A 14,548-nucleotide genomic window follows, 5' to 3' on the forward strand; every position below is an offset into this window, starting at 1 on the left:
CAAAACAGCACTCATCTCAGTGTTCGTCTGGGGTACTTTTGCTTCGCCATGGACTATTATTTCATCGGGTGGCAGCGTGAACATATTTGTTCTCGAACTAAACTTAGCACAAAAAGTAAGGAAATTTGTGTTTGGTAGATTATTTCTCTGTGGTAACAATGCTTTTTGGCAATACATCTTATACCGTTGGAAAGCCTGTTTAGATCCCTTTCAAATGGTGCCCCATTTTTAAGGAACACCCATTTGTGGGATGAGCAGCAGCGTTGAGTATGTGGGCGCCCATGAAAAATCTGCCAAATCTTCTCTGCCAATGCCAAACAGCTTATTCTGCCATTGACTCGTTTGGTGTTTGGTGGATTGGATGATTGAAGTTTGAAGAAACAAGACATATTGGCAATTTAACAATTTATTCATTTCACAAACAGGAGCCTCAGTAGCGTGTGGAAGAATCATACACAGCCACAACAGCCTGGCACCTCCTCCTCATGCTGGTCACCAGCCTGGTCACACACTGCTGCGAGATGGCATCCCATTCTTCAACCAGCATTTGTCGCAAGTCAGCCAACATGGTTGTGTTGGTCACTCTAGCACGAACAGCACGCCCGAGCTGATCCCACAAGTGTTCACTGGGGTCGACTCCCACATTCTGGAGGTAGTCTCTGATAAACCACGCCCTGTGGGGGCGAGTGTTGTCATCTTGGAGGATAGAGTTCGGTCCCAGACTGTGGAGATATGGGATTGCCACTGGTTGCAGAATCTCATCTCTATTAAGTCTGAGCAATTTTATCGATTCTGCGATATGTATCGATATTTTTTCCCCCAAGAAAGTATTGATTTTTAAGCCGCGAGTATCGATACATAAGTCCCATTCAAATCCCCCGTGTATACCCCCGTTCACGTTGCAGGAAGAGCTATTTGGTCAGCCAGCCGCTAGTGTCGCTGTAGAGCAGCCAACGTCAAAGCTTTTAGTCTGGCCCGCAGAATAATCATGAATTCACAAAATGTAAAGAGGAAAAAATGCGTTCTGTTATTTATCATTTCAAGCATTAAGAGCAAAAACCCAACCCCCTGTATTTACATCTCTATTCACATGCCGGATTCTGTACAGCGATGCCCGAGCTCCACACACACTGCTGAGCCGAGATGTGTGTGCGTTAAAGGTTAAAACACGCAGCACCTGACTGGGAACGATACAGAGTTATCAACGGCCGCTGGGACAGATGAACTCACGCTGGTCTCTTTTCTGTAAATAGGCTACAATTAAACCTTCGTGAGTAGAAAGTCAATACTTATCAATGCACTCACCTGTGTAGACCGGCATAAACGCCAGAGTGCTTAGAAAAATTCTGAAAAAAATGTAGTTGATTATCCCTGCTATAGACTCTCTGTCCAGTCAGAGACATATTGTGTAATTGATGTTTTCAGTTCAAATGGAACACTCGCAAGATGTCACCAAAATCACTCTGTCCCCTTTAAATCTTTCAGAAAATGATGTAAGTGTATCGAAATATATCGAATCGTATAGAATCATATCGTTGGCTGAATATCGTGATATATATCGTATCGTGAGCTGAATATCTTGTATCGTATCGTATCGTGAGATTAGTGTATCGCTATAGCCCTAATCTCTATATCTCTCTGCATTGAGATTGCCTCCAATGATGACAAGCCTCGTTTTTCCAGTGAGGGAGATGCCGCCCCACACCATCACACTGCCTCCACCAAAAGGTGTCCAACTGCCGTAGGCAGAATCATCCAATCCACCAAACAAGTCAATGGCAGAATAAGCTGTTTGGAAATGGCAGAGAAGATTTGGCAAATTTTTCATGGGCCACATACTCAGCGCTGCTTCTCATCCCACAAATGCATGTTCCTTACAAATGGGGCACCATTTGAAAGGGAACTAAACAGGCTTTCCAACGGTATAAGATTTATTGCCAAAAAGCGTTGTTACCACAGAGAAATAATCTACCAAACACAAATTTCCTTACTTTTTGTGCTTTAGATAGCATATAAAAATAGCACATTTTACACTGCTAAGAGTATACCAGTTTTCTGTAGGTTCAAGCTGGTAAATAATAAGCTAGCTGAGAGACTGAGAGTGATGAGGCGTTAATGGCTCATCAGCACAAACAAAACTCTTCAGCATCGAATTTAGAGGAAATAATGTAGTACTCCTAAAGGGCCTGGTGGTTCTAGTCTTAATAGATAAATCAACAAAAAATGTACAAATGATAATGGAAGGGAGCAGTGTTAACAGCATCAACAACACAAGGCAATTTTCCTCTTTTTGGATGTGGTAAGAGTTCAGCAGAGGCTGAATAAATTGCTCTAATGCGTGTCAAATCAGTAGCAAGTAAAACCATTGTTCAGCCCATGTGGGAGCTGGTCAGCAGCAAAGTTGCAGATCAAATGATATTGTTTTAATCCACAACTCAAGTCAAATTTGGGAAGAAACTCAAAAAGTTGTGTTTTCAAAGGAACCAAATCACTGCATGATGAGACAAGAAGCAATCTTCCAGGCTAGTCTAAATCTATTCTAGCATGATTCACATTCCTGCCCATAGGAACAATTATTGCACTATGCATCTTCTTATCTTCCTCATCAGAGCATTTTCATTAAGAACAGTTCAAGATACCAGCTAATTCAAACCTCATATAAAGGCCTTTGTTCAGATTTGTGTATTAAAATCTTTGTAGGATAAACTTTGAAGTGACATTTAATCCGTTCGCCAACATTCACTTAGTTAACAGGAAACTTGGAATACTGAGGTCCACGGACCATGCATGCCTGGAGCTAAAAATATACCGTGCGTACACATGAATGCTTCCAGATATTTTTTTTTGTATATCATGGTTCATGCCTTCAAATTAAAAAAACTTTTTATCTTTCCTGGAGGGAATAGGCTTGTGTCTTGCTATCTGTTGTGGACCTTTTGGCACCGTCTGCCTCCGACTCACTGTAACAACTGTTGCAGAAATTAAATGTAGTGCGAAGCCTAAGGGTCAGGCGTCTGTTGGCGTTTAGATATAATAGTGCATGGTGGAGGTCACGGTGAAAAAAGGCTTTAACACACTTTTATGGCAGCTGGGTTTTACGTTTGCAGCTCCTCACAGCTGCAAAGAGATAGACAGTGTGTGCTAGACTGTCTGGGAGAATTTGTTTAAAAGAACTGTTTACTGTGTATTTAACTGTCCTTCCTTTTTGCAGGGACCCTTATTATCTGTCTGCTGCGAAAGCCCAAGTTTTTAGCTATAATTGACTTATTTTTCCCCCATCATGCCCCCCTCAATATAGGCATGTGTGCAAATGCACAGCCGAGGTATCAGCTGAGATCCACAGAAATAAAAACTCTAGTTAAAATGAAATGAATGGAGCCATTTCCATTACGCACAATCAAGGGGAAATTTAATGTGAGGTGAGAAGGGACTATCTGCCCCTTCCTTATCACCATCTTTAGCCCCTAAAATAGAGGACTTAATAGGAAAAAAAAGTGAATTATAACATCCGAAACATCATTAAACCCCGCCGCAGCACCTGGGCCCCGGACACTTTGCTCAACACCGTTCAAGGCTTCTTTTCTCCAGGTCTGATGATTTACACCGGAGGGAGCCGGACAGATGGTGGTAAACACATCAAGCTGTTTCACAGACTGCGGTCCCAAATAATTGTTCCTCTGCATTTGGCCAGGGTCACCTCAGAACGCTGCAGTGTTGTCACAGCCACCTATGCAGTATGCATATGATGCAATTGCTTTTTTTTTTTTATTCTGCTTGTATTGACGGTTCTGTTGTCTTTCATAGCTTTTATGGAAATGAATAATTTGACATTTGGGCTGTTTGATGCAGCCAGTGTCGGTGTAACAGCCTTTGATGTTGCACAGTATACATGACTTTGGTCTAAACTAATAATAATCAGCCAGAATAATAAACATCACAAGGTTTTGTTTTGTGTGAGGAGTTTATAGTCCTGCCAAATGAATGAATGGGGCTAAAATTAAATTAGAATTTAAATAAGATTAAAGACAATTCAAATCCTCAAGTTCAGACACTGTGGATTCATTAAACAGATACAAGATGCACTGCATGAATTTCTATCATCTGATATGTAAGAAAAACTAAAATCTTGATGAAGATACGAGAAAAACCGGCAGTGAGGGAGGGCTTCATCCAAATTGAGTTATTAATCCGCCGTGGAGTGTACAGATATTTCATTTAGTTCTTGTTTCAGTTTTTGAACAGAAATACTGAAAGGAAATGCTTGAAGTATCCTAAAGGGGGTACTCCAATGGGTTAGGAGACTCACACGTCTGTAGAATGTCAAAATTAAAGCACCAGAGGCCCACATATCCTGAATTTTAGATGTAGTATGGCTTTAAGCTCCAAAAACACTTGATCCTACGTTTTCCTTAGTGCAACTGGGCAGCGCATCGTCATCATCATCATCCAGGTTATTTTTTCAAACTTTAGAAAGCTCCTCTAGATCCACAGAAGACATTATCCAGCTGTTCTCACAGGCTGAGTAGTACTCCTGGTGGCGAGTAAACTTAACTTAATGTGTTAACAGTGGTGGAGTGCCCTTTAAAGTGTGCAATGTCCACTAACAATTAGGTGGCAGAACACTACTGTAAGAAAACCGTGTTGTTGCAACAACAACAAAAAGAGTTACAAAGAGAGATTGTAGTTTGTCCAACGACGTCTATAAGAGTGTGTGCAGCCTGTGGCACTGTTGTACCTAAAACAGGCCATGATTCATTCTATAAGCCAAATGAGCACCAGTTATTTCTGCTCACCTTTTTTCCTGTTGAAGGCGCGGTTCATAGTGGAAAATGTGCGTCTCCGAGGTACCTCCGGAGTATCTGCCTATATTCCACCTGGAAAAGCAGCAGGGAGAAATGAGTTAAAAATGGCTTTTTTCCCTCAAGCCTTCACTAAAACAAACACTCTGAAGTTTTATTTTCTGTAAAATATCCCCAGCCTCTGAGAGTGAGGCAATGTTCAGCTGTCAGAACGTGTTCCCATTACACTCCCCGACCATCTGAATTACAGTTGTTTACCAATGGGCCACATCATACTCATAATCTGTGGATGCTGTCATCGTAATCTTGTGGTGTTGATAACAAAGTACTCACTGTCTGTTCTGGTCTAGAGCATGGACCATATATAGGTGATGCAATCAAGTAATAGTGTTGCACAGTAAAATATAACATTGTTTACTTTGATTCGCTGCCGTGTTATTTTCTAATCTTTCCAATGGAGCTAGGGCATATTTAAAGGTCCCATATTATGCTAATTTTCAGGTTCATACTTGTATTTTGGGTTTCTACTACAACATGTTTAAATTCTCTAATGTTCAAAAAACACATTATTTTTCTCATACTGTCTGTCTGTCTGAATATACCTGTATTCACCCTCTTTCTGAAACGCTCCGTTTTAGCGCCTGTTTCTTTAAGCCCCACTCCCCAAAAAGCCCAGTCTGCTCTGATTGGTCAGCAGTTCCTGGGTCTTCCACATCTGTGCTTTCGGAGTTTCTGCATCATCATAGCAACGGGGAATAACTGTAAAGGCACTTTCTACCTATATAAAGTATAGTTGTGACATCACAACCGTACAGAAGTCCTGACGCCTTGTTTAAAGGCACCGTTTATGAACACGGACTACGTGCTTCTCTCTGTGGATTGAGCGTTGGGATACTTCGGTCTGCCTTTTAATCAAGATTTTTTCTTCTTCACTTTTTACAATATGGGACCTTTAAGAGCTACGTGTTCAACTGTATCACCATACACATACAGCTACACAGTAACAAAGCACAAAACCTGAAACTAAACCCATGATGTTTAGTCATCATACAGATCGGAGTGTTTTGTTACAAATAATCATCTCCAGATTTCTGTCAGTAATAAAATGATCTCACAAAAAACTGGTATACATCATTATTATAGCCTGGATAAAGTGAGAGATGAATGTGGGCTGTGGCCAAAATCAGCTTTTCTTCTTTCTTTTAAATACACTGTAGTCACAGCAGTGCAGCCTGGTTGTGTATGGCTACCAAGTGGTGCAACTGGTGAACTGGCAAAGTAAATTGACAGTACATTACAGAAAAAGGTGCTATTTCTTTAACAAATCCACCTCCACAGCGTCTCTAAAATGTGACACTTTGCTTTGAATGCTTTCATGCCTTTGCATCAATTCCCCACGGGAGTTCAGCAATCTAGAGTGACTGCAAGGACAAACTGTCCAGGACTAGGTAGCCATCAGCCATGCTCCACAATCAATATTCTTTACTCTCTTACTGTGGAAGAATATGCAAGGCCTGCCGCATGACAGAAATCTTTGCCTTTGCAAACAAATTAACTCGTGACCGGGCAATCTAGAAAATGAATTGAATTTTTCCATCTTTGGCATTTTCCATTTATCAAGGGAAGCCTGAGCTATTACACGTTTTTAGTGGATGGAAAAATAAATCCTGCTCTCATTCCTTGGAAACAAACTGCCAACACGATGTGTCCAACGTCAGACTGCTACAATTTGAGGTTTGATGAATGAAAACTGTGAAAGCTTTCATCCTATAAGATCTATTGGATCTATGTAATCCCATTAAAAAATGTCAAAAATGTATAAAATATAAAAAATATTAGTAAATATTCTCCCTTATGTATTTATACCAACAATATACCAACCTTAAACTGGTGTTATAAAACGTGATTCCTCGTATGTGAAATTGAGAACCATTCTAGTACATTTGTAGGTTTAAAATCAAGTCTTAGAGAGGTGTAACTTCTCACAAAGGCATACATGGATTAGAAGTCTTCACTGGTCCAAATGTCGGACATGATCTGGAACACAACTCCAGAAATCCGACCCAAACTTTATGTGCATATATTCATTTACATTTTTTATTAATTTGTTGTTTCTCGGTCATCTCCAACTGGCAGTGGCCATGGTGTCTGGAACAGTGCAGCTGCAGGCTCCCGGTAAGCTAACTTACTGTGAGAATCGCCAATCCTGCTTTGATTTTGATAATCAAAATTGAAGGCTCATTTTGAAATCATGACACCTCTAGTACCGTACTACCTAAGTCACTTCTAATTGTTGTAGCTACATGTATCAAAACTTAATTGTCAACCGTGTTGGGACACCTGTATTGAGACCACATTTTAGAAGGCTGGTTCTGTAGCCTCTCTCTCATTCTGTTGGTGCTTCTTGCCATAAATCTTGGCTTGTTACATCACCCGCCACTGCAACAAACTCTGAGGAAGTTTTTGCTGCGTGGTGCCTTTTGTGATGCACACACACCAATTATGACTGTGATGTAAATGATGCCATTCAGAAAATGAACTGCTGTAAAAGGCATTACCAACCAATAGTCCTTGGGGCTGAGAAGAAATTAAAACTAAAGATGTGAAAACAAATTTGATTAATGTTACATGGGAGGTTAATGGGTCATTAGCTTTGACTGAATCAGAGTGAGGTGCCGCTGAAAAATGAGGAGTTATTCTATTGAGTCAAATATCTTAACAGTATATATTAGTGATGGGAGAAGCTGGTGACAAAGAAACCATCCTTAAAAAAAAAGATCTATGACAGAGCTCCAATTATTTCGGATTTTGCATTAAACAGTCTCCACGATGATAAGCAACTGTCTCTTTAAATGGAAAAAGAAAAAAGCCCTTAGCTGAAGACATACATAAATACGTACATAATAAGACACATAATGATATATGGGACATAACTGAGGGAAATGTAGTTTGCGGATACAAATACAATGCATGTGGGTTCGCACAGTAAGGGGATATTTTACTGCAACAGAGGCCCTGGAAAGGGCTGGAGAAAAGTTAAATGGAACAAGCTTCAGGGTGGGGACTTGGACATTCCTCAGTCTGCCAAAACTGAATATCTTTGCTGCTAAAAAAGACAACTTATGTTCCTTATTTACAGGTCTAAGAGGCTGCCGTTGACATTGCATGGGCAGATGAACAAGGACTCTGCTATTGTTTGCATTTCACCAAAGCAAGGGAGGGTGGATTCTGCAGATCTCAGCACCAAACTACTCTGCAGTATCTGGACTGCCAAATTATGACCTGGGCAGTGGTGGCTTTAGCATTTTAGAGAAACAGCTTTTTGGATTTAAGTGCACGGTTGCCTTCATCTTGCTGCATTAAATAACACTGCATTAGGAAAATACAGCTTCTCTTTAATGGTTTCTGGTATTTTTTTTATAGTGGCATAAAGTTTTATATTTTTTATAAAAAAGCTGGGGAGAAAGAAGCACCATTGGGAATCCTTTGTGGCAGGAAATATGGAAGGGATTTGGACTGCCTCTCTTCATTTCCATCAAGAACATAAAACAAGTATTTTCAACCAAGCGCAGCACTCACCTGAGTATGTAGCTAAAATAGGCATATTCTTAAAAAAAAATTAAAAAAAATGTAAATAAACTCCCACTGGAGCTGTGTTCCAGTGTTTAAAAAAAGGCATGTTGTGGCATTCTCAGGGACAAATGGGTGATAACAAACAGGTTTTCTATTTCCGGTACTGAATGACTAAAAAAATGCATTAATTGGCCCCAATCCCGATCCTGTGAATTGGCTTAGGGCGTCCCTAAAAGTCGCCATTAAGAGCTTTAACTTCTTAAAGCAAAGACTGGTCTCATTTTGGCAACCACTGCAGAAAGGTCTGGCAGCAGACACAACCTGGCTACCTTTCTGTTTGTGACATACTGTGGTGTAATGCAATGCCTCACCTGACACCTGACTATGATGTCACTCATTTTGATTGGCAGCCGCAGTGTTTGGACTGTTTTAATAGCTTCCTGTCTGGTGAATCAACAGCACCCCCCCTGGGAGAGCTGTCGACCCCAAGACACACGCACGCACGCGCGCGCACACACACAGACACACACACAGACACACACACAGACACACACACACACACACACACACACACACACACACACACACACACACACACACACAGTCCCCCTTCTATGTTTGCCAGCTGCAGTGGACACACCAGATTAGGTCTCCTCAATTCCTCACCCAAGGAGTGTGTGTACATGAGCATGCACGCCATTTCAACAACAGAGTCCATACCTGGGTTACGGCATGACTGATCATCACATTTATGCTCCAACTTATTAGGACTAACGAGAAAATTAAATAAGCACAAAAACTGCAATTAAATAGTAATTAAAACCACATAATGCAGTTACATTCTACTAAGACCTAACATGATACGAAGACAGTCTGAACATGAGAGTAACAAAGAAAAAAATCATTAGTTATACACACATATATGTGTTTTGTTGTTTTAGTAAAAATAGTGGAGCCAACACTTCACTAACTTGGAATATCATCCTCCAAAAAGCACATCAAAAAGCCATGTCCAGAGTCTAACGCGTCACCTTCAGTGACTCAAACATTTGGAATTTAGCTTGGGAAAGACTTTCTAGAAATGAGTGCGACCTACTTTGACCCTGTGGAGTGAACTCTCTCAAGCCCAAATGACCAGCTAAACAGGAATCCAAATGTCGATGTTTGACAAAAGTTAATGTTTAAAAAGGCTTATTTAGCAAAGCAAAAGAAGTTAACGTTCCATTTATAAAAGCCTCTCAGCCAGTCACTAATCTGACCCATATGCACTGAAAAGGCAGCAGGCTTTTAACATGGAATAGAAGCAGAGCATGCACTGTGGTCCTAACATATTGCCTCAGAAATCAACAAAGATCCTTTGTTTTCTTCACTTTGCTCTCACCCAGGCTCTGGAATCTTGCTGGCTAAGACATCGCAACGCCAATCTGTTTATGAACTTAGTCCCAGAATTCCTCAGTTGAATCAACCGTGGTGTCTTGGTGTCTAATCTAAAAGCCAGGCTTGCTCTCTCACAGCCTGGTACTTAAACTCCTGCAGGTTAAATGCAGCACCCTGACAAACTATATCGCACAGCTAGAGGAAAAGAAAAATAAAATAGAAAAAGATCTATGGGGAGAAACATGCAAACAACAACAGAGCCGAGATAAAAGCTACTTACTTGTCTTCAAACTCGGGAGGAATAGTGAGGAGGAGGAAGTTCCAGCCGATCTTAATAGTTTTCAGCTGTGGGCCAGATGGTGGTACACTAAGGACTGCAGCAAGCAGAGATGATGGGCTTTTGCAAACTCAACAAGAAGCGTTTGCCTAGACACATGATACTTGACATTCAAACCCAACTTCCTCCGCCCACAGTCTGTCCAAAGGGATTCTTTTGGACTTTTGCATGTACAAAAAAAAAAGAAAGAAAAATAAGAGACCCCTTTCAAGGGGGAACTGCTCCACCGAGGTGAACAGTGGCATAGCGGAGATGACCTATAAAAGCCAACGTGCAAGAGGTTGCAGTCTGACCCTTTTTGCTGCAGTATGTGATTCATCATCACGCTATGTGCACTGGCAACAGCCTTAGGTCAACATCTTGGCACCAATCGAAACAGCAGTATGGCCAAAATATTATGGAGTAAAAGTCTCCAACACAAAGCCTTAAAAGCCTCCCTGTGAGATTATGTCAACTTAATAATACCCTTTCCTTTTTTTTCCCACTGCACTCCAGAAACAGTCAAGGCTCAAATGTGTGTATGCCAGCAGCTTGAATTGTGTTATTCCACTTGAAAATGTGACACTCCATTGTCCTTTTTATCACCTAGAGATGAACTTGTCGGGGAAATCCTCAAAGTGAAGAGCAGAGGGAGGTCATAAAAAGCACACGTTTGGAGCTGACACATACCTGAAAGCGAAACCCCAATTACTCTGCTTACTGAGAGCACAGGCAGAGAGCTGTGCAGTTGGGGTTGACTTTATTTTATTATCTCCACATCTTAAACCTCATGCAAATGTTGTCTCCTTGGGGTCTAATCAGTAAACTGTCTGTCTTACACTGCATCCTTCACAGCCTTTTGAGTGTCTCAACAAAACTACTTAAGGAAGGGCAACTGGCCACTTTTTAAAGAGGCAAAAAGCGTGTATGTGCATTTTCAACAAAGACAGACCACACAGAAAAACACACTCGGGATAAAAGGTGACATTTCATCAAGAAAGGATGAAAAGAAGTTTAATAAACTCTAATATACAGATGGCTCACGCCTTCATAAAAATATTGGAGATGCACAGCTGTCTGTGGTCGAGAGTGACACTGGAATTTTTAATATTGGGCTTTAGCTGGTTTACAACAATGGAGACATTCAGCCAAATATAATGAGCCTACTTTGGACCCAGATGTCACCCATGTCTGAATTAGCATTGATGTGAATGCATGAGTGCTGAGTGTGCTGTATATTTTGCACATGGACTTCAAAGAGGTGCTGTCAAAGTGTGTGCGTGTGGCATGTAGCGACTCGGAGAGAAACTAGCATCGTGGAATGTGTTTGGGTAAAAAAATCTGTATAAAGTAAAAAAAATTTTAAAAAAAAGACAAATCAAAAGACAATTTTCTAAGGCCATTCAAATCAGTGGAAGGTATTCCTTGTTCTTGATATGGTATCTGGTTAGAGATTTCGCTTGGTCAGGGCCTTGGGTGGTGGTGTGTTTTTGCTGGCCAGCAGAACTTTGGTTTCTGCCTGAGAGAGCATTAAAACAGGGAGGGTCCCAGGATTTGGGCTGTTCTGTTCTTTATTTTTCTAGGGTTTTTCTTTGCACTGGCCTGTATCATTTCATGTTTGCGTCTTGTATTAACAGCTGTGGTGGGGTAAGGGAAGTGGCTGGCCCAGACCCTTTCCGGGAAAATGGGGCCCTTTATGCTAGACAGGATAAAACTGGCTAAAAAGTAAAAGAAAAAAAAAAGCTCCATTATACAGATAATGTGGGAAAATTTAAGCTACTGTTGATGATATATTAGCACTTTGTTCCGCTAATTTGTCTGTGTATATGCATTTATATCTAAATGTGGTTTCCATTACAAGTGCATGTTCTATACAGCAGCAACAGACACAACAACTCAAACGCATCTAGGTCAACAGTGGAAACAATGCCAAAGAATCATCTTTTTAGACTTTGTTTAGTAGGCTAACTAGGCTACGGAATCATATTGTTTTCATATTTCACGTTCAGCAGCGCAATATTCAAGGAGAAAATCAAGTTGGACAATATGACAAATAAATACACAGAAGATTTAAAGCACCGTCATCTTGCTACCAACTAATTCAGCGCAAATGTTTACCGTCTTACACAAGTTCAGAGTCCAATTATTTCACTCACTGCTTGGGATGTGTGTGTGTGTGTGTGTGTGTGTGTGTTTGTGTGTGTGTGGAGAGTGGGTGGAGAAGCAGGAATGTGCATCTCAATAAGAAGCATCTCAGTGGATTTTCATGATTTGTGCTCCATCTAAGCGGTACTGCAAAGCAGCAATGTGTGGTACCAGCGATGTGTTTTCACTAGGCATGGCTTAGTGAACGTCCCTGCACCACTCACTGCACCAAAAATGAGGATGACTATTAGCCAAGAGCGAAAGCAATCATTTCCATCCACTGCTGTTGTACATTGAACAATCTCAACTACATTAACACAAGCAAATATTGAGTTGAAATGATTTATATACAACCTGCCCCTGATTTGTAGACTAATAAAGCAGGTATAAAATGACTCTAAATCAGCAGTTCAAGTTTATGAATCCAGACTTCAGAAGCACTGTCCTCTTTCATGAATCAATGTCAACACAGGCTATATATTTTTGTCAAAACTAGAATTGGCCTCACGATTGTATGGCTCTGCCAACTAGTCAAGTTGCAGTTTACATCCATCTCTGTCCAGACTCATATATGTAGTGAAGACTTTGAAGCAATTTAATAAAAAAGGTATTAATTGTATTTTCTGGTGAAACATGGATGCTTCACACACATCTTCAACCCAGCAGCACAGCAGAGCTATACACTCACCACAGTTTCAAGGTGGGCATCCAAGATTAGTTTCATCAACTCATTATCCAACCAAATGTGAAATTTGGTCACAATTACCCAATCAAATTCTTGAGTTATGGCCAGAAACATGTTTTGTGAGGTCACAGTGATCTCCTTAATCAAATTAGTTCATCTTCAAGTCCAAATGGGCATGTGTGCCAATCTTGAAGCAATTTCCCTTAAGGCATTCCTGAGATATCATTTCACGTTCACTAGAATGGGACGATTGCCCTGTAACCTTTGAAAATTGAAATTGAAAATTTGATGAAGGAGGCATAAAAACAAGCACTGTAATCCCTGGGTCAATGGTCTCCCAAAGCTTTTTATCAAATCATTCTGTCAAACATTTTCAAATTCAAACATAAAAGGCAGGATTTGTAAGTAACTGCCAATCACATGCAACACAAACATAGAGTAGTCAGTAGTCAATCAGCTATGTGAGGCTGTACTTATGTGGTGTTTTGGGACAAAACATGCTGATGTCAACATGCCAACATTCAAATAAAAAGTCACAGTCAATAAAAAGTTTCTACATTAAGACATTGGGCTGAGACCAGCATATCCAAGCTGGATCTTAAATATTTAGTGGACAAAAAGCTATACCAGATAGCCAGATACTACAGACATGTTTGGTTTATATTGATCATTCATGTATTAGAGTGGGGAAAATGAAATGGCATGCTAGGGTACTCCACTCTATTTACCCAGTCTTCGTGAAGACAGTTTGACATGACCTCTTCTGTACGGATGTTTATCATTCCTCTGTGGTGAGAGTGGGAGGTCATGTATACATCACCGAGTCAGCAAGTCTCAAAATCTACACAGTACAGTACTTGTTTTATGTCTCATTCATTGAATTCACTGAATGCAGTTTTTTTTTTTTTTTTAGAATAATGTATTATTCAAATATAAACATAAAATTCACACTGCACATAGTATGAAAACAGTGATTTAGATAATACCATGTATGCAATAAACAGTGAAATATGTGAGACACGCATTGTGGTCTTTTTTTTAAGATTGAAGCTAGTTTATTTATAGCCTGATAATGATTCTTTTATGCCTGCTCCTGTTTACAAGTAAAATATAATGTCACCTGGGGAGCAATCTATAGACTCACACTGAAGCCCTACAGTACGTGCTCTTCTCGTAAACTCTGTCTTGAGCAGTTAACGGGAGGCAAAGTGCATTAACATTCATTTGAAAAAAAAAAAAAAAAAGGGGAACACGTCACACTGAAATCAATTTGCCTCCAAAGTGTACGTCAGGAAAAACCCAATAGGTCATGAACTGGCCTTTTTTTTTCGCTGAATCTACACAAGCTAATTAAAATAGACATGCCATGCAGTATCCTGAGAAACCGGGTGAAAGCAGGAAGGTGCCTACTGCTGATGTTCCTCTTGTCCCTACAGAGCTATGCAGTACACTCACAAAGGTCATGTATTCTCTGCTGCCGTGCTGTACTATTGGTATGAATAAAATCTACTTTTTCTGTTTCATTCCACCGGTCCGTGCGCCGGGCGCATGGTTCAAAAGGGTTGTACTTAGTGTCTTAATTAATCATAGGCGTGTTTTGGGCGTAACATGCAATAAACCAGAGTGTCGTCTCTCATTGCCTTTAAAAGCCAG

The 14,548-nt window shown here is 40.5% G+C and overlaps 1 protein-coding gene across 8 annotated transcripts in view; it reads right to left on the reverse strand.

Annotated features, from left to right (window-relative positions):
- The window catches only part of gulp1a (GULP PTB domain containing engulfment adaptor 1a), a 101,973-nt gene that overhangs the window by 34,814 nt on the left and 52,611 nt on the right, over positions 1 to 14,548 (reverse strand). For 7 of the 8 annotated variants that reach the window (XM_039817714.1, XM_039817713.1, XM_039817711.1 and 4 more), the window contains one exon: positions 4,794 to 4,874. In XM_039817714.1, the coding sequence (XP_039673648.1) occupies positions 4,794 to 4,821 (28 nt within the window). In that variant the 5' untranslated portion in view covers positions 4,822 to 4,874. Of the gene's footprint in view, positions 1 to 4,793; positions 4,875 to 10,029; positions 10,178 to 14,548 lie in introns of those variants that run through there. The other variant, XM_039817712.1, reaches the window with a different exon arrangement.

The sequence above is a fragment of the Perca fluviatilis genome, chromosome 12, assembly GCF_010015445.1.
Source record: "Perca fluviatilis chromosome 12, GENO_Pfluv_1.0, whole genome shotgun sequence".
Lineage (NCBI taxonomy): Eukaryota > Metazoa > Chordata > Actinopteri > Perciformes > Percidae > Perca > Perca fluviatilis.